The sequence below is a fragment of the Anopheles merus genome, chromosome 2L, assembly GCF_017562075.2.
Source record: "Anopheles merus strain MAF chromosome 2L, AmerM5.1, whole genome shotgun sequence".
NCBI classification, from domain to species: Eukaryota; Metazoa; Arthropoda; class Insecta; order Diptera; family Culicidae; genus Anopheles; species Anopheles merus.
The window spans coordinates 43,070,514-43,095,906 of NC_054083.1; the positions used below are offsets into that span (position 1 = coordinate 43,070,514).

The 25,393-nt window shown below is 46.8% G+C and overlaps 5 protein-coding genes across 5 annotated transcripts; 3 read left to right on the top strand and 2 right to left on the bottom strand.

Moving 5' to 3' along the window:
* The first annotated feature begins 140 nt into the window (after nt 1–140).
* Nucleotides 141–5,898, top strand: LOC121594059 (all trans-polyprenyl-diphosphate synthase PDSS2-like). Its single transcript, XM_041916948.1, has 5 exons — nt 141–1,453; nt 3,694–4,020; nt 4,099–4,511; nt 4,586–5,037; nt 5,108–5,898. Exons 1-4 carry the CDS (start codon nt 1,122–1,124, stop codon nt 4,855–4,857), a joined length of 1,344 nt encoding a protein of 447 aa, XP_041772882.1. The 5' UTR covers nt 141–1,121; the 3' UTR covers nt 4,858–5,037; nt 5,108–5,898.
* Nucleotides 5,899–6,187: 289 nt separating this feature from the next.
* On the top strand, nt 6,188–9,946 carry LOC121594058 (all trans-polyprenyl-diphosphate synthase PDSS2-like). Its single transcript, XM_041916947.1, has 3 exons — nt 6,188–6,832; nt 7,906–8,654; nt 8,727–9,946. The coding sequence occupies exons 1-3, from the start codon at nt 6,486–6,488 to the stop codon at nt 8,996–8,998; spliced, it is 1,368 nt and encodes a 455-aa protein (XP_041772881.1). The 5' UTR covers nt 6,188–6,485; the 3' UTR covers nt 8,999–9,946.
* Nucleotides 9,947–11,764: 1,818 nt separating this feature from the next.
* Nucleotides 11,765–13,414, bottom strand: LOC121592345 (PR domain zinc finger protein 13). The gene is made up of 2 exons (XM_041913745.1): nt 12,633–13,414; nt 11,765–12,540 (listed from the first exon to the last, which is right to left on the bottom strand). Exons 1-2 carry the CDS (start codon nt 13,225–13,227, stop codon nt 11,765–11,767), a joined length of 1,371 nt encoding a protein of 456 aa, XP_041769679.1. The 5' UTR covers nt 13,228–13,414.
* A 5,610-nt stretch (nt 13,415–19,024) lies between these two features.
* On the bottom strand, nt 19,025–19,902 carry LOC121592936 (endocuticle structural glycoprotein SgAbd-2-like). The gene is made up of 2 exons (XM_041914873.1): nt 19,821–19,902; nt 19,025–19,697 (listed from the first exon to the last, which is right to left on the bottom strand). The coding sequence occupies exons 1-2, from the start codon at nt 19,827–19,829 to the stop codon at nt 19,263–19,265; spliced, it is 444 nt and encodes a 147-aa protein (XP_041770807.1). The 5' UTR covers nt 19,830–19,902; the 3' UTR covers nt 19,025–19,262.
* Nucleotides 19,903–24,250: 4,348 nt separating this feature from the next.
* LOC121593101 (endocuticle structural glycoprotein SgAbd-2) lies at nt 24,251–25,085 on the top strand. Its single transcript, XM_041915171.1, has 2 exons — nt 24,251–24,326; nt 24,399–25,085. Exons 1-2 carry the CDS (start codon nt 24,318–24,320, stop codon nt 24,858–24,860), a joined length of 471 nt encoding a protein of 156 aa, XP_041771105.1. The 5' UTR covers nt 24,251–24,317; the 3' UTR covers nt 24,861–25,085.
* The last annotated feature ends 308 nt before the right edge of the window (nt 25,086–25,393 follow it).

The window sequence follows — 25,393 nt, forward strand, 5'->3', positions numbered from 1 at the left end:
TTATTGGTAAACGTGTTTTATTCATTTTAAAGTGTTTTAGCCCAACTAAGGAAGGTATAGAGGCAAGGTGCAAAGACCAGAAAACAGAAATTGGAACAAACTTCAAAACGCCGTAAAAACTTTCGCCTTAGCCTGGCAGGTCCAAAGCTGGCCCCGTAAGGCCCGCGCGAATCGTTGTAAAGCGAAGAAAGCATTTCGCCCCACAACACACACACAAACACACACCTCGATCATGCACCTCGCTCATGCCGAAAAAGTGCTCCGGCAATCGCACCTCGCGATCCATTCACGGTCATACGTGGCTCGGATTTGTTGATACAGGTTAGTTTTGTGTTGGTCCTTCGTGCCCGATCCCCGTGATGGTGTTTGGCGGAAACATTTCAATTATTTCCACCGCTAACCTCCTCCCCTAAGGTGGTGTTGGCGTTAGGGTGAGCTGATACTACCAACCACATTTCCACATCAAACTCCATTCGATCGTGCAGTAATGAAGCCACAAACCGTTATTAGGAGTTTGTGTGCGTAGGTGCGTGTGTGTGTGTGGGTGTGTGTGTGTCTGAGTGTGGCAGGCTCCCCCACGGAAGACGCGTTCGAGACCTGCCTTCCCCTGTCCGCGGGCTGGCTGGCGGCATGGAATGTGGTGAATGGTCAGTGGATGGTCCAGGGTAGGATGGGTGACCGAAATTTCCCTTCCACCTGAAGAATTCGGTACACGTACCGTGCGGACACGATCGATGTCGAGCGATGAAGAGAAGGTGGTGGAGATGAGAGTCGGTGGAAGGGGGGCCAGTGTTGCGAAGCTACCCAACCAGTTCGCTCGCTCGCTCGCTTGCGTCGAGTGGCGGGCGCGCTGGCGAAGAAGAAAGCCGCCCAGTACGGTGCAGGTGTTCGAATCGAGCGGTCGGTCACGTGTGCTTCTCCGCTGCTGCTGCTGCTGCTGTCCAGTGTGCGTGGCGTCCAAGAGTGCTTGTTTGCTGAGATCGAGGTCGCCGTGTGAAGCCGTTGAGTGTGTTGAGTGACTCTAGGTGTGTGCTCCCGGAAGTGTTTGTGTTTGAGCGAATAGCAGGATCTAGTGTCCGCGTGTACAGACACACACACACACACACACACACAGAGGCCAAATGGCTATGAGTAAAGTGATACGACTGTGCGGTCGCCATCTTAGGCACTGGTCCAGTCAGCCGTCCCGTACAGCGACCACCGTGTCCGGTGCGTTCGTCACATCGCCAGAGGTTCGTCGCCTGAGCACCGGTGATCTGCTGCAGGAAAAGTTGGCCACCAAGAGCGTGCAGCGACATGACTGGAATCGGGCCGTCAGCGAGGCGGAGAAGATCGTCGGCTATCCGACCTCCTTCCTCAGCCTCCGGTGGCTGCTGAGCGACGAGATCGCGAACGTGGCGCTGCATCTGCGGAAGCTGGTCGGCAGCAATCATCCGTTGCTGAAAGCTGCCAAGTAAGAGATACAACTGGCCACAACGTGGATGGCAGTCGTGCTAAAACTCGCTCTCTCTCTCTCTCTTTTTAAATATCTCTACCGAAATGAATTGTTGATCACGATCACTGACCAAGCGGTCGCTCCCAGACACCCGCTTTTCTTTGCTTAAGCTCAAGCTGGCAGTGGTTGGCACGGATTGGGAAACAAAGTCGGGTCATACCGTTACGACACTGGAAAACAAAACCTCGCGCGTTCCGTACGACTGCGACTTCGGTTTCGGTACAGTTGGTGGAAGCTGGGCTGTGTGTGTGTGTGGGGCTCGTGCTTTCGAAAAAACCGGTCCCGTAGTAAAAAGCTGCCCACCTCACCCGAAAACGGTTCGCGTTCGTGTTTGATGTCACTTTCGTTCAGGTGGGGTAGAGATGATGTGGCGCGGTACCACACCATCATCGACGGATCGAACAGACAGCAGGGATGGTGAAAATAATGGACCCCCTGCCGAATGGAGTGTGTTTTACGGGGATGGTGAGACATTGGTTGGCTTGATGGAAATTAGCGACGAGTTTCGGTGCGATCGTCTCTTCAGTCGATCGAACGAATGAAAAAGTTTGGTGACCTTTTAAGATAAACAAGTCTAGCCACTTCGGTTCGTCAAGTTGTTATGCAAACCTGTTACATTCTCTGCGGCCTGATGCCTGATGTCCGGGAGGATCAGGGACTGAGATGTTTCCACTATGCACAGATACATAAGGATCGGCACTGAGATAGTCTTGGTGGTCTATTGGACCGTGGTGTGTCATGTTCTACAAAGCCTAACAAGGCTCAATTTCCGTTTTGAGATGAAGAAGAGGAAGAAGACATATTCCAATTCTTAAGACAAGTGTTACAAAAGGTTCGCTCAAAGCCCCATAGCAAAGGTTGTAGTTCCCAAACTGGCAGACAACTACTCTCTTTTTGGTGTAAGTTCCCAATGGTCCCAATGTGTTGCTCAACTCTTGCGAGATGTTTTTCAACAGCTGTCATACATTCGTGACATCTGTGCTGTTGAAACACGATTCGTGAGCGTTGAATAATGCAATCAACACTGGAAGATGAGCTGGATAATGAAGTAAGAGGAGGTGGATAAGGCTTCCTCGCTAATGTTGAGAACATGATTTTTCCTCTTTCATGCCTTAACTACTACCTTTTCTACTTTTTGGTGATTTTTGATGAGATAGGTTAATAGTTTATTTTTCCATTTGTTTTAAGTTAATTTAAAAAATTCATTGATGAATATATTAACTCTCTTGGTGTGCATTTCATTCTTCTTTTCACAACTTATATCATAACTCCTAATGAATTTTTTAAAAACAAAAATCAAATTTTAAACTTTCTTTTCATGCACAAGTAGAGGTGGTTAAAGTATGTTTTTTTCCTAATTCCAACCATGATTCTCAACAACACTTTAATGAGGTTTTAATTGATATTTTGAGAGTTCAAGTTTTTCGCTTTAAGAAGTGTTAATGACTACCAGTGGATTCAAATTAGTCCCTTTTAATGAACTCGCAATAAGTTCTTCATTATCCAACCATGACCGTGAATTATGATGGACTAATTTTCTTGCTTTATCACCATTATTGAACACAAGTTTTCCTGTTTTTCTACATTGCAACATCAGTTTTTGCTGCTGACTTCTTCATTAGCTGTCCACGTCTCCTTTTTGCCATTGTAACCAATACAGCTGTTTTTTTGTTACAGCTATTAATCATCTCCAATCTTGCCAGCGTTGTTTTTGCCACAAAGTTTCACCACGCACACAAAAAAAAAGCAACAACAGCACAACAGTGTCTTTAGCGGTGTACTGTGTGGAGAATATAAATTTCTTCGTTAAGCTACCACTTCCACAAGGACAGCCAACCAAGGTGTGGAGCGCTTTAGAAAGCGTTTACTGATGATGCCCCGTCATCGGTGGTGCGTTGCGCGATCTCACACGGCCATCGCAGGGGGCCTTGTCTGTTTGGTATGCAAAGCCAGCAGTTCCTGATCTGCGGTAGATAATAGAGAGATAGATAAAGAGAGCGAAGGAGAGAAAGAGAGAGAGAGAAAGAGAGAGAGAGAGAGAGAGAGAGAGAGAGAGAGAGAGGGAGAGAGAGAGAAACCAGCAACATCCTCACCAACCTTGGCCTTTGTTCAGCTCCGTGTAAAAGCTTAATTACGGATCAGGTTTCCTTCTGCATTCATTAATTCACACACTCTTCCTGCTAATTGTCTCCCCCCAGAACGCTGATCTACAACGACAAAAATCAGCAGGCATGGGGACTGATCGTGCTGCTCGTATCGAAGGCGGCCGGCCACCTAGACAACATCCCCGACATGGAGCAGGACAAGAGTGCCGGCGTGCTACACTCCCAGCGCGCTCTGGCCGAGGTGACGGAGATGATCCGGACCTCGCACCTGGTCCACCAGGGCATGCTGAACCTGCAGTCGTACGACAATGCAGGCAACGATCTGAGCGGCGACAGTGACATGATCTTCGGCAACAAGATCGCCCTGCTCGGTGGGGACTATCTGCTGGCGAACGCTTCTCAGCAGGTGGCCACATTAAGGTAGGTTGTTTGGGTGCTTAATTATAGAAACCAAAGAATCAAAGCTAAGCGTCGGTATCTTCCCTTGCAAACTCGCAGAAACCAGGACCTGAACATGCTCATCTCGTCCGCGTTCCGCGATCTGGCCGAGTCGAACTTTATCGGCGAGCGGGACGAACAGAACAATCCACTGCCGACCAAACCGGGCACCCAGCTGAAGGAGCTGGCGACCGATTTGAACAGTCTGGAAGATTTGGGCTTCGGCGATCTGGAGGACAACACCGAACCGATGAAGATTGACGGGGTGGTGGGGCATCCGGAGAAGGAGTGGTCGCTCCGGCACGTGCTCGGCGGGGGCAGTCTGCTGGGGAAGGCCTGCATGGCCGCCCTGATGCTCGGTGGCCATCCGAAGCCGCTCCAGAAGCAGGGCTACGTGTTCGGCAAGCATCTGGCGCTGGCCTGGCAAGCATGCATCGATATGCAGCCGTTCCTGCTGCCGACGCTGCCGTTGGGTAAGGAAGAGATCGATTGGAATGTAATGGATTTGAAGGTAATTAATATTTTATTTTCAATTTGCTTGATACAGGTGCACAGTTCAGTCTGGTGTCCGCTCCGGTACTGTTCCACCTGGAGCATGACGTTGCGCTGTACGAGGAGATCGAGAAGGGCAGCCGATCGATCCACAACATCGACTACACCAAAGTGCACCAGGCGGTCCTGAACGGACCGGGGCTGGAGAGGACAAAGATCCTGCAGCGCAAGCACAGCCTGGTGGCGTTGAAGGTGCTGGACGAGCTGCCGTCCACCGACGCCCGGACAGCGCTGCAGAACATCATCATAGCCATGCAGGAGCTGTAGAGGCGGGCGTGCATGAGAGAAAGAGGAAGATGTACAGTACACCGTAAGTTAAGGTTTAGGAAACATACAGTCCAAAGTTGATGCAACCAGCGCCTCCTTGCCACACTACCACCATCACTCGATAACGATCACGATTTCTTCAACAAGAAGGAATCTCTCTCTTCAAATCTACCCCAAACGGTAAGTTGAGTCACACTTGCAACGATCTTCCGGTACAACAACCACAATTCAAACTTTGCTTCTCTTGCAGCACGCTAGATGGCGCCCCTAACGCACCCGTTTGTAGCCGCCGCCGCTTTCAAACCGCCGCAACTCGGGCCGGCGGCTGAAACCGCTCTCTTCACTGACAGCTGTCAGGCCGGGTTGAAAACAACAATAACAGCCGTGAGCGCACCGAAATTCGCATGCCGTGTAAAGAAAAGGTGGGGAAGCAAGGCTACGATTACGTTATCGGCGTGAATTAATCCGGCGATTGTGTGTGCTTTTGCCTGGAGTACGCATTACGCGTGGTTCGTTCCAAAGTGCTAGTGTGTGAAGTGTTTTTTTTTCTTATTTCCCGAAAGTGTGCTCGTGTTTAATATGCAAAAATTCAACCCTCAAAAGCTGAATCTCAATTAACCCGAAAGCCAATTGCGTGTTCTTGATATTTTGATAAGCAGTGTTTGTGAATGCAAAAGTTGTGCAAGAAGGCATTGCGCCTGGAAAGAATCGGTGAACGAAGAATGAAAAGTGCAGTGTTAAGCCTGTGTGCCTCGCGGATTCCACTTTCACGATGAAGAAAAAGTGCAATCCGTCTTACAAAGTGCAGCAGGGAGAGAACAGTTACATCATCAGATCGTTTGTTTTTGCTCTCTTGTGTTGCCCCCGGCCGCGCTAAAAGGGGTCGATCAGCTGGTGCTGCGCCGCATGCAGAAAACCTGTTTCTTCCGGTCAATTGTCCGTTCCTGGCGAAAGGATAAAAGCTGAACAGTTCGCCTGCCATCTCGCCAGTGTCTGACGTCGTTCGCGTGGATCAACATCTTCCGGTTGAACCCGTCCCGTCCCGTGCAAAAATAGAGAAAAAAAATATATATTGTGTTCAACAGTAGTCGCCCAGGGCCGCCTGTTGCATTCAGAGCTGTTCCAACCTGGAAGAGTGATTGTTTGAGGCGCGAAGTGAAGTTGAATTGATTTGAAAAAAGTTTCACTTTTTTCTATTTCCCCCGCCGGTGCCGGGGTGCAGAAGGGAGAAGTTCGGGCGACGAATTGTCCGCGCTTGGTTGAGCAGAGCAGCCGGTGAAAGCCGTAGAGTGGCGTGTGTAGCTAATCACAAAAAAACAGCACCGCCCAGACCCCGTGAGCGTGAAAGGCGGCTGGTGTACGTGATTGTTGGGCGACTGTTAAGATGAGCACGAAGCGTACGTACGCCCGTGGCCGCTGCTGAACTCCCCGCGCAGTTCGCATTGTGTACCGATCGCACCAGAAGAAAGGCACCACTCTGTGCTCTGTGCCACTTTCGCACACAAGGTACAGAAATACGTTACACCCGTTACAACGCCAGTGCAAAACCGGATTGCTGGATCGCGATAGTACGCTTGATAGTTGATAATTCTGTTCCATCGTATATCGGAATTTTCCGGTCCCAAAAAATGTCCCTCGCAAGGATTTACGGCATGCAGACCCTTCTGCGGACAGCACATTTGCGAAAGAGTGTGGTGAAAGTGTGCGGCGCGAGTGGCCCTTCGGCGTTACCCTGGCTGGACAGTGTCTCCAGGCGAAGTATTCTGACCGGTGGCGGTGCAAGCCACGAAAAGCTAGCCCCGAAACCGGTGCCAAAACACGACTGGAACCGGGCCGTCAGTGAGGCGGAGAAGATCGTCGGCTATCCGACCTCGTTCCTGAGCCTTCGGTGGCTGCTGAGCGACGAGATTGCGAACGTAGCGCTACATCTGCGGAAGCTGGTCGGGAGCAATCATCCCCTGCTAAGGACGGCGAAGTAAGTAGTTGGAGCATTTGGCGTTTAAGCTGAAGGGAAGCATCTTTTTTCCTGATCTTGTCAAATTCTTGTACACGCGCTAACGTCACTAAACCGGTTCTGAACGTTTCCATTCCGAATTTCACTTAAAATAAGCTCCTAAAATTGGGAATTAATATGAGACGGGTGGTTAAAAGAATCCACGATTGACGTCACAAGAGCTAGTGATTAATGCGTATTGGCATCAGATCGCTAGCCGATTGGAAAAAAATGACGCAAATTAGTGACATTTAAAGTTTGGGGATTTTCTTTTCCAATTTCAAATCTTTAGCTGTTTTAATAGTTTGCGCAAGCTGTACAACCATATCGTATTTGCTTCTTAACACCAAGATAGAACTAGCGGGATCTAATGTGGAAACTTTTTCCTTATTGTTTAACTCACAACACACATTTTGATCGCGGTGTTTGGCATTCCTCTCGTTACATTTACTGGGGAAAGGTAAATTATTTGCTTTTTTTGTATTTTTGTATAAAAATATTGAAATTAAACGTTTTTAAATATTTAATGTTGCCAAACGCCAATGATTTGTAACACAAATTGGCATAAAGTTAAACAATTTCTATCGTACAGCCTTGCCGAACGCCTAAAGGTATGCAATGTGATATATGTGTTTTTTTATTTGTGCAATTTTGTTTTAATTTCTTCTTAAAATCTATTTTTCTGATCAAAAATATTTCTCTGAAAAGCTTGAAAACAATTAAGTGCGACATTGAAAGGGAAAACAATAAAAAATCAATTCAATGTGTTATGCTTTCGCGAATTAATTTTATTACATTAGATTGCATACTGTTAGGCGCTTAGCAACAGATGACATTGCTGTGAAAGTCTAGAACGTTACGTTGCCGTTACGCGTAACGCCTGTGGATCTGAAACCCAAGCAGCATTTTAACCGCTCGCTTGTTTTATTTGGCATTAATGGGAATCTGCAAGAATGAGGAGTTGCTTTAATTGTATTGTCAAGAAAAATATGTAATCCATCGCATAATATGACATTAACTTACGCATTACCTAAAACAATCCATTTCCCTTCCAGAATGCTCATCTTCAACGGCAAAAACAACATGCAAGCGTGGGGACTGATCGTGCTGCTCGTCTCGAAAGCCGTTGGTCACGCCCCGACCGTACCCGATCTGGAGCAGGACAAAAGTGCGGGCGTGCTACAGTCCCAGCGGGGGCTGGCGGAAATTACGGAAATGATCCGTACCGCCCAGCTCGTCCACCAAGGGCTGGTCAATCTGCAGTCGCTGGACGAAGCCGGCAACGAGCTGGGCAGCGATAGCGATACCATCTTCGGCAACAAGATCGCCCTGCTGAGCGGGGACTATCTGCTTGGCAATGCTTGCCTTCAGCTGGCCGGGCTCCGCAATCAACCGCTGATCGAGCTCATCTCATCGGCCGTGCGTGATTTGGCGGAGTCGAACTTTATCGGCGAACGCGATCAACAGAACAATCCGCTTCCTTCCTGCCCACTGGACTGTCCGGGCATGGCAGCCGGCGGTGGGGACAGTGAGCTCGAAGGGGATGTATGCTTTGGCGACTCGATGAACAATACGCAACCGCTCAGCTTGGAGGGCGTTATGGGCAATCCGGAGAGGGAGTGGGCCCTGCGGCATATCCTCGGTGCGGGCAGTTTGCTGGGCAAAAGCTGCCAGGGTGCGATGATGCTGGCCGAGCAGTCGGAAGCATTGCAGCGGCGCGGTTACATGTTCGGCAAGCATCTGTCCCTTGCGTGGCAGGCCTGTATCGATCTGGAACCGTTCGGCTGTGATCATCTTCCACCCGGTAAGAGAATTAACTCGCTGCAATCTCACAAAAAGACATCTTAATCATTTCAAATTGTTACTTTTCTTTCAGGCGTTCGATTCAGTCTGGTGTCGGCACCGGTTCTCTTCCATCTCGCGCACGATCCGTCACTGTACGAAGAGATACAGAAGGGACGCGAGTCGGTAGACAACATTGACTTCGTGAAGGTACATGCAGCGGTGCTGAAGGGCCCAGGACCCGAGCGGACGCGTGTACTGCAGAAAAAGCACAGTGAGGCCGCACTGGAGGTGCTGAACGATCTGCCACCCTCGGACGCACGAACGGCACTGCAAAACATTATCCTGGCCATGCAGGACATCTAGCGGACGATGCCGGTAGGCATCTATCGAGCGGCGAGCTCCTACACATCACGACTCACGCCCATTCAGAGCTCTTTTCGTCCCCGTCGGTGAAGCTTCAAAGGAGCGAAGCGATTAGGCGAAGCGAGATACCGTTGGAAAAGAGTTAACTGGTAAGTGGCGGTAGAAAGGGCAGTTTCGATCGACGCTAAATGACTGGTTAGCACTGGAAGCTAAGCATGCTCTACACAGCAAAACGTACCATTCCGTCCAGAGTGTGAACTTTTTTTATGATTATGGTAGATAGGGGAAGGTTTGCGAGAAAGAGAGGATGAGAGAGAGAAAAACGGCATCTAGTGTAATGAGAGGAAACTACTTTCGAGTAAAGTAACGCATAAAGGGAACGGTTCAAACGGTTTCATCGACCACGCAGGAGTTCTATAAATATTACCAGCAAGGTAACACTACCTACGCGTTAGGTGCGTTAGTAGAGAGATAAATAGGAAATGTTAGTAGTGCACACTGACACACACATCGACGCACATCACCGAATCAATCGCACAATCCTTGTACAGAGCTAGTAAATTTGGTAAAAAAAACTCCTTTCGACGATCATCATTATCAGTCCTTCATAGGTATAGGTCGTCATAGCTTCAATTACACTCGTTAAAAGAACGGTTCGAAAGACCCGCTAACCAAGCAGATTGTTTTAGGCGCTAAGGACAAACCCCTTACTCGTAGGCTGGCGGACTTTACACTAAGCGTTAACACTGGGTGTGGTTGTGTTTTGTTACTAGGTGAGGTTATGTAGTTTTGCTTTTCCCTTGTTACTCTCGCCGGCCGGCCAGTAATGGCTTTCCCCCGTTTGCCGTTGCTGTATGTACACGTCTTTCCGTTATCATGTAGTTAAAGTATTTAATGAACTCACCTGTTGTTTGCAAAAAAGATATAAAACTCAAAACAAACCCCCAACGTGCCAGTTCGTGTTCGGTTTATTCTTTTTTTTTTCGGATGACATATTTAACGTTGACTATTTCACTGTTTGTCTCCCGACGTTGACCACCGGCCACGACCGGATACTCTTCTGACTCATCACTTCTGACAGAGATGGCAGCGCGTTGTAGCAGCGTTGTTCTGAGTAAGAACAAAATAAAACAACTTTTTAAATGGTAACTAATGAGCATTTTGCTTCCTTCTTTGAGCTTACTTACTTACTTTCCTATCCGGCGCTACAACCGCTTTGCGGTCTTGGCCTGCCTCAGGAGTGTCCGAAACCGCTCACGGTCTCGCGCCTTCGTCTGCCAGTCCGTTATCACGGCCTTAAGGGCGGACGCCTCCACGCCATCTTGCCACCTCAATTTGGGCCTACCACGCCTCCTCTGTCCTTGTGGACGGCCTAAAAAGACTTTACGGGCTGGGTCGTCCGTTTTCATGCGTACAACATGGCCAGCCCATCGGAGTCTGGCGAGCTTGATACGCTGCACGACAGTGAGGTCGCCGTACATCTCGTATAGCTCGTCATTATAGCGGCTCCTCCATTGTCCTTCCACAAATACGAGGCCAAGTATCCTTCTGAGCATCTTCCTCTCGAACGCGGCTAAGAGGGTGTTGTGGGCAGCCGTGCCGATCCCTGGATTTGCCGTGGCAGTTGCGCTGCCACCGGTCAACGTCCAGGAGGACGACAGTGTGTACACGCACACTGTCGCACACACTAAGTGCGTAAGGCTTAGTGTGTGCCGAGCGCCGAGCAGAGTGTGCACGAAGGCCGATCGAGCAGGAGCTCACGGCAGGGGCGCTCGGTGCGGCTGGCGCACGGCCTACGTTGTAAAGTGTTGTACATTTTAACGTGTTTGTATTTCGTGTATCAGTATTTACTATGTACTTTATACGTGTTTAAATAAAACATAAGCAGTTCATAACGCTACAGAAACAACTTCTATGTATTTATATACATAGAATGTCTATATATTTTATATAAACCAATGTTATTCGATGCTATCTGCTTCTATTAACAAATATTAATTCAATCAGTGCAGTGTAAATTAATCCATACGAAATTTCAAAAGCCGATTAAACTTGTAAGTTTTGTTTTGGCATCAAAATTTCATTCGCGTTGCAACAAATTTCTGATTTATTTCTTTATTTAGAAGCATAAAATGGGAATATTGATTAATTTTAGTGACAAAATCCCTTAACCTTTTAATGAAAAAGGAACTGTATAGCGGGCTACTTAAGTTGACCGTTGTTATTTTAGTAGAAGAATAGTTTTACACATTCAGTAAACTATTATTTAGCATTGTTTCAATTGAAACTGTGTGATTACTGCATAAAAAATATATTACACAATATTCAATGAATACTTTCAAGTGAACTATATATGAAGTAAGCAACTGAAAAAAGCGTAACCATGGCAGGTCATCTTGAACCTGCGTTCCACGTTCCGTTCTTTTTCTCCAAATTGGCAGGTTCGTTCCGTTCCTCAATTTTCGGAACTATTCACATCACTAATCCGATCAAATGATCCGGATCACCTGTATGAATGAACCGGAACTGAGCCGATCATTAAAAAGATCCGTTTTTAACACCACTACCCCGGACCCAAGAAAACTGCACTACTGGCAGACGGCAAGTAAATTTCTTTCGGCAATCAGGTGTTGTTGTATTTACACATATTTTCGTTATAATATAGTAAACTATTTAATGAAACATCTGTTGTTTGCAGAAGAGCTACAAAACTTAACAAACGAGCGACTTTCGTCCGTTCCGGACGACAATTGCGGCCTTCGACTATCAACTGTTTGGCTCCCGGCGTCCACCACCGACCGAAGCACCTCTCCTCTGCCGCACCTCCCCCTCCTCATCCTCCTCCTCCTCCTCCTCGGAGGTCGTCGACTGGTCGATGATTTGCGTGCTATTGTGCCTTGCCTGCAGATGGCGCTGCAAATCCCTGCGCCGGGCCAGCTTCTTCCCGCACAGGCTGCACTCATACAGCGACCCATCGTGCTGCCGGTGCAGCCGGATGTGTTTGTTCAGATTGCTCGGATCGCCGAACGGGCGCAAACAGTACTGGCACTTGAGCGGCTTAAACCCGGTGTGCGTGCGGATGTGTATCTTTAGCCCGTACTTGCGCGAGTACAGCTTGCCGCAGTAGATGCACACGTGGCCCTGCTTCGACGAGCCCATGTTGCTGACGATCGTTTCGAGGTGCGCCGCGGTGACGAGATGGGTAGCGCCCGCCGTCGGTTCGTCCGCGGCCACCGCCGCCCGCTCCACTGCTGGGGCGGGCGCATGATGCAGCCTCCGATGGGTTGCCGGGGGTGGCGACAGGTGATGGTCCAGCTTGACGACGTGCGCGCTCAGCACGGGCCGGAAGGCGGAATTGCGCCACGGCTGGAAGTCGTACAGGGGCGCGAAGGGGGCACCGTAGCGTGCCGCAAGGGCTTGGTGCAGCCGGTGCCACAGGATCGCCAGCGGCTCGCGGTTGCAGCTGGTCGCGAGATGGATTTTCAGCGGGTTCGGATACTCGTACGACTTCTGGCAGAGGTGGCACACGTAGCAGTTTTGACCTGGGTGGGTAAGCGAATCGGAAGATTGCATTTAAACTTCTTACTAATGAATCGTTTCTTCGTTTGTTTTTTTCCTTCCTCCAGCTACTTACGTTGAATGTTGACCGGCGTCAGGAAGGGGATTTGCATGTGCGCTATCACATCCTCGGAGAACCACAGCTTCAACTCCTCCCCGTTGCCGACGTCGGCGGTCAGTCTTATGCGCAGCAGCTGCGTCGCGGTCAGCTCCAGCAGTGCGTTAAAGCTGCGCACATCACTCGCCAGCCTGATCGTGCGTATCCAGTTGGAGCTTTTCATGCCACCGGTCGACTCGTTCGTCGTGAGCAGCCCGGTGGAGGACGATTTGCGTATCAGCGTGGTGCGGGCGGCCGACGAAGCAGCACCGTGGGCGGTATGGTGGCCCACCCGCAGGCACACTTCCTCCGGGGTGTAGCCCTTCGACACGGAATCGATCGGCAGGAATCCGAGCGCACAGACGGACGTGGAAGGAGATGGAGCACGTCGAGGGATCGGGGCCGAGGTGGATGACTGGGAGGACAGATCGGCATAGCCCTCGTACCCATCGTTGGACATTGGCTCGGGGCTAACGTTGCTAAGGTGCAGATCGATCTCCGGCCGGAACTTGCGCACGAACGGGGGCGATCCGTCGGCAGTCGGCGTTGTGGCGAACGTCGTTGAGGGGAACATGTTGGCACCAGTTGAACAGACACTTGCACTACTGAATTTAGCACACGACAGACAGCAATATGTTCTTCAAGTTTATTGTAAGTAACACCACCACATCTCGCTCTTCACGCAATCACACGCAATCACACTCACCAAGAATCCTTTCAATCTTTCCCAAACAGGATGCGACAACCTCTCATCGCCACGTGCCGACTCGGTCTGCAGCACGGCACCACCCCGGTCGGGATATTTTATATCGGGCCAGGATTACACAGGACACACACACACATGTACAGACGAACGCCTGGTGATTCGTGCCGGAATCAGGTGGTGCGCTCGCACGGCTTATCCTCTCGGGGTGGTTGCGGCCGGTGTGGCCTAGCTTTTTTGCTGCCGGCAAGTGTGGTGGTGGTGATGTGTCCCGAATGCTGTATCCTGGTTGCTGTCCTGGATTTCGTCCGTCTTGCCCTCCGCAACACTTACCAACACCACCAACTCACTGAAAGCACCCGGAACGAACCGATCACGAACTCGGGACTAACGCGTCGGCGAGGGGAAACTAATACGAAGTCACTCACTCAGGCAGTAAGTGGTCCTGTTTTAGGGGACAGCAGATGAACGGGAGGGAGCGAAAACAGCATCCCGCAGCAGCAGCAGCAGCAGCAGCAGGAGGTGGGTTCGAGTGTGTGCGACAAGTGCTAAAAATCTCACGACATTCCGAAGGGTCACGCGCGCGCCGCTCGCCCTCTTTTTGCACGCCACATAATAGTTTTTAAATGAATTGATAAAGATCAGCCCAAAAGCCCTTCCTCTCCTCACCCTGGCTGCAGTCAGTCCGTCGGGGTGCTGTGTAAATGATCCTGTGTCCACAGGGAAGGTGGGATGGGAAGGGAGGGACGGTGGATTATCGCTCGCCTTGTCGTCGCACCCCATCGATTGTCGGCGTCCTGCTGCGGTTAATCGACGACATGCGCGCCCTCAAACGCTCTCTAAATGCACTACAATGCCTGATCCCTTCTCCTTCCCCTTCGGCACAAGCCGTCAGAATCATATGTTTTTCTTCCAACCAAAAAAGAGAACCTGTGGCGCAACCTGTGGCCCAGTGCCCAGTTTTCCCTGCCCGCCAACTCCCGGTTGCATTTTGACGACCGAGCAGCAGGGCGGAGGGTGAGACTAAAAGCCAGTCAGTCAGGTCGGGTTCCGTGCGTTCCGGGATTTTCGGGGTTGTTTTCCTTGTATGGTGGCTCCGATCGGTTGTACCACCCTTCTACAGTTCAAAGGGGTTTGTGCCCGTGCTGTACCCCTTTTTTTCAATCAAAATGGAAAAGGGGTTTTTTTGTGTTGGTTCGGTTGGTTGGTTCGGTTTTGTTTACATTGCATTACGATTCAATTAGGAAGTGCGACGACTCCTCTGTGCGCCGGCAGTGGATTCTATGTGTATGGGTGTGTGTGTGTGTTTTTGCTGCTTTTATTGAGCGGGTTTGGGACTGAAAGGGGTTTGGATGTTTGATTTTTTAAAAGGACATTAGAGGGAGATAGATTAATGGGTCGAGTGGGTATGTTTTGTGAGGGGATTATTATTACATTCCTCTAGGGAGGAGAAATTAAGAATTGCAGCAACCAACAGAAGCAACAAAAAAAAACACATTAAACAATAAAACAATTCATTCGACAAGAATCAATATTCCTTCGGGAATAAAGTGCTTAGCAAGTTGGTTAAATGTTACCTGTTCAACTATTGGACCATGAGCTGATTGCTTTATGATTCATGTTTGTTTAAAGCTATGTTATGTTTTGGCCCTTCGAGCTGGATGAAAAGATCTTTGGGTTGTCAGAGACTTTGAATCGCAACAACGAAAACTTATAACAATTGTAAAGGGGGTGAAGGTTGGAACTTACACTTAAGTTGATTGTAGAACCTTAAGAAGCATCTTGTAATTTACTTATTATTTTGAATTCGTTTTTTGTTTTCAATTTTTATCTGTAACAAACACTTTCAACGGACGCCTCAATCTATTATTTATACATTTTGAAGAAATAACGCCTGAATGTATGCAATCAGTAGGTGTTTAGTATTGTTTTTGCCAAAAATAAATTTAATTGTAAATAGAAAATGTTAAAAGTAAAGTATAAACACACATTGCCCCTTGCCGGTCTTTTATATGCGCCTGAAGGTATGCAACGCCAAAAGTAAACATAAACTATATTATTGAAAAAATCATATAAAAAAAGAAATGTTAGCGCAGCAAAAGTTTATCATATAACGAAGGGTGAAGGGGAAATGTGTATTATTTAATAAAATTAAAAAAAAATAGAAAATAATTTAAATTTTTAAATTACCCTCCAAAACACCATTAAAACCAGAACCACCGCTACAACCATACATTCGAACCCGCACTGCTCGTACCATATCATGCTGGACACCGTATCATGCACGCCAATCTATGTTGGCCATGTTCACGTCACAGCCGTGTCAAAGCAAAATTAGATATATGGCGATAAAAAAAAGGTTCCAAAAGCAAGAGAGAGATAAAACACTCTCCACTGCACTATCAGCTCGTGTGCCACGTGATTCATCTTCTTCTGCGGCTATCCTATCGCCAGCAAAAAAAAAGTAAGGAGGGCGGGTAGGGAGAGAAGGGCGATTGCAAACCACATTTGTGCGTGTTCGAAGCGATCATAATTGTTTCGTCACATACGGTTTCGTTTTCCCCTCGCTAGGCAAATTGATGCATTGGCTTAATAATAGAAAATCAACTGACCCTAATGAAAGAATACACACACCGCGAGAGGGACGGAGACTGCAGCCGCAGCATCAGCAGTTGTAGAAGCAAAAAACAACACACACACTCACCCCCTTAAAAATAAGAACACGAACACGGAGGGAAAAGCGTGAAAAGCTCAAATATTATCACTACATTTGCGTTTCGGTGGAGCGAATGTGTTTTTCGGCATTGTTTTCCCTTTCTACTGCTTTCGGTGTAATCGGTTTCCTGCATGCTTGTCTGTCCCGCTTCTGCACGTCTCATTTTCCGCACAACCTTAACAAGCAAGCGAAGTATGGAAGGGGAAACCCCAAAGCCTACTACTGCCTGCCGTGAAGCTGCAAATGCAAGTCAAACCCACATGCAAGTGTGTGCCTGCAGGAAGGGTGCGGTGCGCTGTGTGACGCAGCAGGATGATGCCTTTTTCTTGTTCGACCTCATTTTTTGCCTTTGCGCGAAACCAAGAACAACCCTCCTTAGCAGAAAGTGGAGGGGCGGAGAATATGGTAGCGCACCATGCCGACCAGATATAATCTACAGGGCCAATACCAATACATGGCCGCGACCCGCTCCGCGATGGCCAATCGAACGAAGCGAGGGGAGTGGAATGCTTCGCAAATATCCGAAGGGCTAGTAGGGATGCCGATGGGATGAATGAATGCGAATGAATGGAATGATTGAGTAATGTACAGCAACTACACAGGCACAGGGCGAGGAGTGATTTCAATGCCCGCCAAAGGGAGGAGCTTATGCGTGTGAGGGCGAAATTGCGATTAATTAAGCAATGGGGCTGCGATAACGTTCATTAGGTTATGTTTTGTGCAGGGAGCCGTTTTGCACCGCTATCTGCACAGTTTTATCAATGCTAAAAGGTGCATTAATTCATTCGGAAGTTGAGGGACATGATTTGCCGGACGAAACGATTGATAACATACGCAAATCATGCTGTGAAGTGTACACGTGTTTTTCCTTCTCTTGATGACTATAATGAGCCAGAGTGTTGTGTTCGCTCAATCTACAACTTCAATTCGGCGAGTAGTTGTATTAGACTTTTTTATAGTGTAAGAACACCCACAAAAACTTTTAAAACAATGGTAGAATGTCACATGCTGGTCCCTGAGATACGTGGTACCTTTTAGGCACGGATTCTGAGAAAGTTGACAGCTTGATTAAATTGTACTGATTTAATACGTCTATTTTTAAATGTAAAATTAGATTACTGTGATAAAATGTTCAAGACTATTTAAAAAGAAATCACATTGTTATCTTGCGTCAGAATTGTATTAAAAATCAATTTAAGAGCTAAAAACCACCACTTCAAACAAAGTAACACGAAAATTAGTTATGTTTTGGCTGCTGAGAGCTGAATTTATCGTTTTACATATATAAACTCGAATATAAACTATTACTACAATAACTACTACTAATGCTTCTTCTACTATTACTACTTATATTTATTATAATAATCATAATTATTATTTTCATGTATTTTAAGAAATTTAAAAACAGTATTCTTATAATTATTTTTCTTATCTTAATTATTCTTAATCTGATGCATCTTCTTGTTTTGCTTCTACTATTAATACTAGGACTATCCTCACTACCATCGCCACTGCTACTACTACTACTACTTCTTCTTTTGGGCTCTACAACCATTGTCGGTCTAGGCCTACCTGTCCGTACCACTTATGGGGTTGGCTTTCAATGACTTATTGATTTCCCCCCATAACAGGATAGACAGTCCTACGGAATGGCGACATGGGCTATTTGGGACTTGAAACCATGACGGGCATGTTGTTAAGTCGTACGAGTTGACGACTGTACCATGAGACCAGCACTACTACTACTACTACTACTACTACTACTACTACTACTACTACTACTACTTATTATTTATTAAATTATTCTCATTCATCTTTTTTTTTCTTTTTCTGCCTCTTTTTCGTCTGTATCTTCTTCTTCTTCTTCTTCTTCTTCTTCTTCTTCTTCTTCTTCTTCTTCTTCTTCTTATTATTATTATTATTTTTCTTCTTCTTCTTCATCATATTCTTCTTCTTTTTCTTCTTGTTCTTCTTCTTGTGTATGCTGAAGATTTGAAGTAATCATTGCAAATACATTTAAATTGAACACTGTAAATTCGGTGATTTTTATGGCGGTGTTATGCTTCATGAATAACAAGCAAAATTAGAAGTTTAAAGTATGCCAAACATCGAACAAACAGGACTTTTGATTTACTTTTGATAACGATTGAGACTCGCAACACGTAGTGAGCACAAGAAAATTCCTTAAACTCCTTCATTCGTGCTAATGAAGTGAAACTGCTGAGGAACAGCTCAATAGAAGGAGCATGAATTCATATCCTTTCTTTGAAATTACCTCCCCAAAGCTACAATTGCGGTCTCGCTGAGGGTTGAGGTTTTAGAGCTACGTCATTGAATTTTTACCGAGCATTGAAATCTACGGGACCAAAACTAACTAGCAAACAATATGACCCTAGCACAAAAAAAGCACTATTAAATTAACTCAAACACCACCGAAACAAATGCATTATGCACCGACTGCGCCAAAAAACGCCAAAGACTTGTCTCACTTGTGTCTGCCAAAAAATATTAATAATAATCCTAAATCATAACCTCCAACCCCGGCCAGGGGAAACGCATAGAAACATCTTCCCCCGTTTGCCACCGACCAACAGCACCAAGCAAAGACAAGCGAACGAGGAGAGGATTTTAATGTTTGATGTTCCTCTATTAGAACGAGATTAGTGATGGACAAGCGCGGGACAAGCGAACGGAAGACAGGGATGGCATTGCGAAAGACAATTTGTCATGCCCGTTGCTGCGGATGGCATGGGGTTGTACAAAAGAGGGTGAAAAGAGCGCACGTGCACATGACACACCACCACCACCATCATCATTGGGAAACGTTCCGGCGATGACAACCTGCTGCACCACCCTGAACAGAAAAACACCCCATTTGGTTGGTTGATTTTCGGACCCGAAACAGCTAATGTTAGACAATGGCGGTGACGCAGACGTTTTGGTTTAAAAAAATACAACGGAGGTTTCCTTTTTTTTTATTCGAATTTAGGTACTCTAGATCGGCATCTCTCTCTCTCTCTCTCTCCGTTGCCCTGCAGCAGTTCTCCTGTGCGGCAACACCAAGAAGAAGCGCGATCGCTAATAGATCACAATTTGTTCATAGCCCTGCGGCGGGGTTGGGTGGTTGTTGGGTGGTAGTGGCGCAGTGTTTTTCACCACTCTCACGCACAGCCACACGCGGCGGTACACTTTAGTAGTGCTTGTAGGTCGGCTGCGGTGCGTAGTGTGGCTGCGGCTCCTCGTGGTGGGCGGGCTGGCTGGCGGCCTTGGCGTACGCATCGACCAGCTCCTGCGGGACTGGGGGCGGCGTCGGGATGTGCGAGCCCTTCGCCTGGAAACCGTGCTCATCGGCGACGTAGCTCAGGGACACTGGGTGACCGTGCGGGTCGGTGTACGAGAAGGAACCGTGGGCAACCTGCACCTCATGGTCCTTGCTGCCACCGTTCTTCACGAAACCCTGCTCCTGGGCGGCGATACCGTTCGCCGACTCGTACCCGAACTTGTAGCTACCGTCGTGGCCGTGGTACGACTCACTGTGCACGATCTTGATCGGGGCACCGGTCGGCTGGTGGTGATAGTCACCGATAGCACTCGCCACCGCAAACACTGCGAACAGGGCTACGAACTGTGTGGGGAGGAAAAGCAACGTTTAGACACTCACAACACTGGATCTAGACACTCAAGACAATGTCCAAGGGTTGCATTCTAGGGCACACACAAACACACACCACATCACCACATCACTTACCATCTTCATCTTGGTGCTGGTGCTGGAGGTTGGAGACTGCTGAGCTGCAAGAGTAGAGCTGGTTTGGCTTTGGATGCAAACTGTGCACTGACGTACCATCGGAACGGTTCGATAGTTATTTATACCGGACCGGGTCGTCACTCAGAAGCCACTGTCAGAAGCTTCGGGCTCCTGGGCTCTACAAGGGGGGGGAGGGCAAACAAAAAGCCCACCATATGTGTTTTTTTTTTCGGGGAGTAAGAGAAGAAAATCAAAAACCCGAAACCTCACATGCCAACTCGGAGCTCATATGTGAAATTCGGAGGCAGAGAGAGAGAGAGAAAGAGACAGAGGGATCGAAAGTAAGACAATCGATCGAGCCACGCTAACGAAACGAAGCGAATCAGCGAATGTCCAAAAATAATAGGAACAACGGCCAGCACCTCCCCAACCCAAGTGGCCAATTTTCGGGGGTGGACAGCCGGAGCGGGGAAAGCTGGTAGGAAAAAGCTGCTCCGTGGGGCTCTCCTTGGGGCATCCAGAGGCCTCGCGGCACGAAGCCAACGGCCACTTGGAACGAAATTGAAAGTTATTATTTTACAAAAGACTTTCGTCGGGTCGACGTGAGCGACGTGAGGACCGACCCGCAAGGGGTTGGTGGTGTGCGAATTTTTTTTTTTCAATTAATTTTTCCACTCTGCACCCATTTTCGTTCGGTCGTCGTGTTGCGCCAGTGGACATGATGAGGGGGTTTGGCGAGCCCGGGATCGAATAGAATCTAGAGCAGCTTCAAGTTGATCGGTTTTTTTTTCTGTCTATATCTGAACGATCGTACCACTTCGAAGGGATTTTTTTGCACGCCACTAACATGGCTTTTGGCAAATTTTCTTGATGATGTCACACCGGAGACTACAATCGATTTATTTATAAAACGGTCTAGACTTAAACCTTCGATCAGTGAGCCTATATTTTAGAGCTTTTGAGCTAAAAATAGTAAACTCATGCAAAGATCGACTCTGTACATAGTAGGCCTTCCGAGGGCATAGCAACACACAATGGATATGCAAAAGTCTTTCGTCCGTCTAGCGTGCCACTTGCAAACGCCATGGTTACGAAAAGCACGTTCGACCTGCAGAAAATGATCGCCTGCAGCGGCAAACGAAGAAGATGAAACCGAAATCGGGCAAAAAACAAGATCACGCACAAGACAGCAAACCAAGCAAGCAAAAAAAAGTAATTATATTGAAAAAACAAATACGCCCGCAGCAAGCTATTATCGGGTGTGCGGGAGGAGTTTATGAAATCAGTTTGCAATTTGGAAGCCCGTCGCAGTTTGTGTAGGTGAATTGCGGGTGCGGGTCTGTGTGGCCTTGTGAGATGGGGTCAGTTTCTGTTGCAAAAAAAAAAAAAAAATCGATCGTAACAAAATTGTTTGAATTTTGAACAAGCGAATTTGTGTTCGACAAAGCGTAATTTTATTGTATTGTTGTTATGGGGAAGTGTTACTACAGTTGACTAGTACGATCCTGAATGTTTATTGAAAAAGTTATATCCACTCTTGTAGATATCTTCAAATTAATACGCCCTAAAAATGAATTTTAGAGCGAAGTTAACTAATATTATGAGTGACTGAGCTTATCATTGATAGTCTATTTCTGTCAATGTTAAATGATTTCTTATTACAAACAATAGCGAAACCGCACCACGAAGGGACCACAGTATCCATTTTTATTAATATCTAAGATAAATTGAAAGATATCTTGAAATCATCATAAACGGGTCTCACCAGAGCAAGTTATGTGGATTTTGAAGACTTTTAAAGATTCTCGTGTCAAATAGCTTTAAAACGTTGCAGTCCCGTTAAAGGAACGTTAAAATATGAACATTTACAAAATTTATTCAATTATTAACTTTCATCTTCTTCTTATTTGGCCAGTTAGAATATTCTGTATCCGTTATGTCTTTGAATATTTGTATATTTGAAGTTAAAATTTGTCCCCCAATTAGGCTTAAAAACGTCTTATGATTAATCATACTTATCAATCCAATCGAAAATATTACAGCCTAACCACTTACAAGAGAACAGAAATTAGCATTTCTAGCGGTCTGGGAATGGAATACAAAACCAAGAAATTAAAACATTTAAAGGATGCTGGAATTGCGGATGAGGTTACAAAACTTTACACGTGAAATGTTATAGTCGAACCTATCAGAGACTTCATTAAAGCTTCTAAAAACTCTCACCAATGGCTCATTTTGACCAAAACTAGATACGCGGCTCGTAATAGACAAAGGAGGACAAACTGGTAGGCAACGTGACGGCACGTAAAATTGTATGTGTCTTGCGATTTAACAACGTGAATGATCCATACAAAACGTCACAATTTAGTAGAATTTAGAGGCCAAACGATACATCATAATCATCAAAAGATGAAACCGTTACTTAACGAGACGAAGATTAAGGTATAGAAGAAAGCGTTGAGAGCATTGATGATGTATCAACATTTGACTAGACATTAGATGGTCAATTCCGGCCCGCTATAAGAAGCCGCAAGGAGGTAAGGTAAATACAGGGTTTTCGATGAAACTATTGACATGTTCAGCGAGTATGTTGTTGATTCGTTTGAGCAGGCGTTGACATGTTCGGCAGTACTATTGTGCTGTTACTTTCGTACCCCCTGCACTGCAGCTTGGATCATTCCCCTCAGAAGGTAGACAAACGGTTATGGAAAAAATGCCCCGGGGTTAATTAATGTATGTATCAAATAGCTTGCGGAATGACTATTTACCAATTTTAGAAAAGCAAAGAATGACAAATTAAACGCTATGGCATAGGGTGTAAAACAAAACAAATAACAGCTCAATAAAGTATTTCCAAACATATGTCAACATCGTCTCTAGTATCTTTCAACAACTCAATATTTTTGCTGAACGAATCAATCAATATTGCTTGAACGACTCACCAACTTGCTGAACATGTCAATAATATTATCTAAAACCTTGTTATTGATTTGTTATGTCCCATTTAATGATTTATTAATTTTTGAGTTAATTTTTGTAAAATCGACCTTGAAGAGATTTGAACCCATTACCTTGTATATGAATATGCAGACACATGACACGACACCACGAGACTGTCATCGTTATTGATATGCAATTAGGAGTACAGTAGGTGACCGCAAACTGGATGGGTTTTACCGGAGTTTTTTTTAACTGGAAGTTCGCTAACTGGAGTGATTTTCAGTTAAAAAACACATACATTTCAAAACATGAAATATCCGGAATCAAGCGAAGCGAAAATCATAGCTAATGTGCATTTTTCTCACAAATTTTAACTCTCAGTTAGCGGTCACCTACTGTACTGTTTTCTCCCATCCATTGTCAGATTACATGGAATTCTCACAATTAAACAAAACTATTCAAATTCGGTACTCATGGTACAGTCGTCAACTCGTACGACTTAATAACATGCCCGTCATGGGTTCAAGCCCCAAATAGACCGTGCCGCCATACGTAGGACTGACTATCCTGCTATGGGGGGAAATCAATAAGTCACTGAAAGCCAACCCCACAAGTGGGTTGGCAGGCCTAGACCGGCATCGGTTGTTGAGCCAAAGAAGAAGAAGATTCAAATTCGGTAATTTCAGACACGTTCATGAATACTATTAGAATATTCTTTTACGTTATAAATCCTTCATGTACCTAAAAGCGCTTGACATTACTTTCCTTTCCATTAAAAAACGCACAATTTTAGGATTGCAATTTTTCATCCACCTTCCATCACGAATGTGGGCCTAACGTGGATGCACGCGATGGAAGAAACACGTGATTTTCCAAAATTGCCAACGGGTGAAAGTCTCTCTCTCTCACCAACGCTCACGCTTTCAGTTCTTGTTCTTATTCGTCCGTGACTTCTCTCCCTGTAATAGATCAATTTCCATGCACACCGTAGCCCCGTACGCGTATATCAATCAAACGGATTTAATTGCCTTCTTCTGCACTGCCTTTGACTCTTACTCTACTTCCTCCTTCATCGCGTGTGCCATCGTGCCAGCGTTCACTCTTTTGCTTCCCCGTTGTTACGATCGCGATCGATGCCCGTTTCAATAGTGCGCGCAGCAGTTTAATGTTTACACAATTTCCATGGACCTCTCCCCACAGACAAAGTGGAAGCGAATTGCTTGCACATTGCAACGTACACCCCAAAAAAACTTGTTGCCCGAGAGTAGTTCCGCAGCATCGCTCGCATAACATCGTACATTTATCAGTACCCGCCGACCGCTCTTAATATCCTCGCTCGTGTGCGAGAGTGAAACACATGGCGGAATCATCGGAAAGACGAAAAACCAACACGGGGCAGCATCCGGGGCAGCAGCCTGACCAAGCGGGCGCCAGTGTTTGGGGTGGCCTCCGGTATAAAAAGAACTACCCGAATTCGGAAGGCCATCAGTGCAGTCGCAGCAACCGTCAAGTCAGCTTCACCAAGCAGCAGTTTCAAGCAGCGCCCCCATTACAACCATGAAGATGGTAAGTGAAGTCGGACTGCTTCCTGGAAGGATTTCAGGCTTTTAAAGGCATTCCCGTTGCGTCCCGTTACAGTTCATTACCGCCTCGCTGGGAGTGTTGCTGGTGGCAAGCCTGGCCGCCGCCGACCAGTACCATCATGCGCCGGAGTACGATCACGCCCCGGCCAAGCAGATCCCGATCGTGCACAGCGAATCGTACAGCAGCCACGACGGTAGCTACAAGTTTGCGTACGAATCGGGCAACGGCATTACCGCCCAGGAGGAAGGCTTCGTGAAGAACGCGGGCAACAAGGACCACGAGGTGCAGGTCGCTCACGGTTCGTACTCGTACACCGATCCCCATGGTGTCCCGGTCTCGCTGAGCTACGTGGCCGATGAGAACGGTTTCCAGGTGCAGGGCTCGCACGTCCCGACGCCGCCCCCAGTCCCGAAGGAGCTGGTCGATGCGTACGCCAAGGCCGCCAGCCAGCCCCAGAGCCACGACGAGCCGGAATACGCTCAGCCCGCCCAGCAGCACGGATACAGTGCCTACTAAGGGGTGGCAAGAAAGAGAGAGAAAGAGAGAGAGAGGCTAGTGCTGTAGCACCTGGTAAAAGCAGTAGTGGCTAGTGAACAGCAGGACAGTGGAGCTGTTAATCTCAATACCAACACTGACTGACTTCGGGGTCATCGATAACTTCGGGTGCTCCGATCGTTTTATTTTGCTGATGTGTAACCCAAAACCTATAGTATGTGATATATAAAACAATTTTAAAGAAAACCTAAATACTTTTGTGTGTTTTTATTTGGTATTTACATGTATGGAACAGGGTTTAAATATTACACAAAACTTACAGGTGTATGCTGTATTCAGCTAATAATCCTCTAATCTCTGTTACATATCTCCTTCACTCATCGGGGACTGCCTTCACTTGCCAATTCCCTCTTTGTGACATTACATAAATGATTGCAGTAATTTAAAATAAATGAAAAAACGCCACATATTTCGTGAATGTGCGACCAAAATTATACCAATTTTCTTAACAAAAAAAAAAAACACATATCGCCACTGTTGCTGCTTGTGACAGG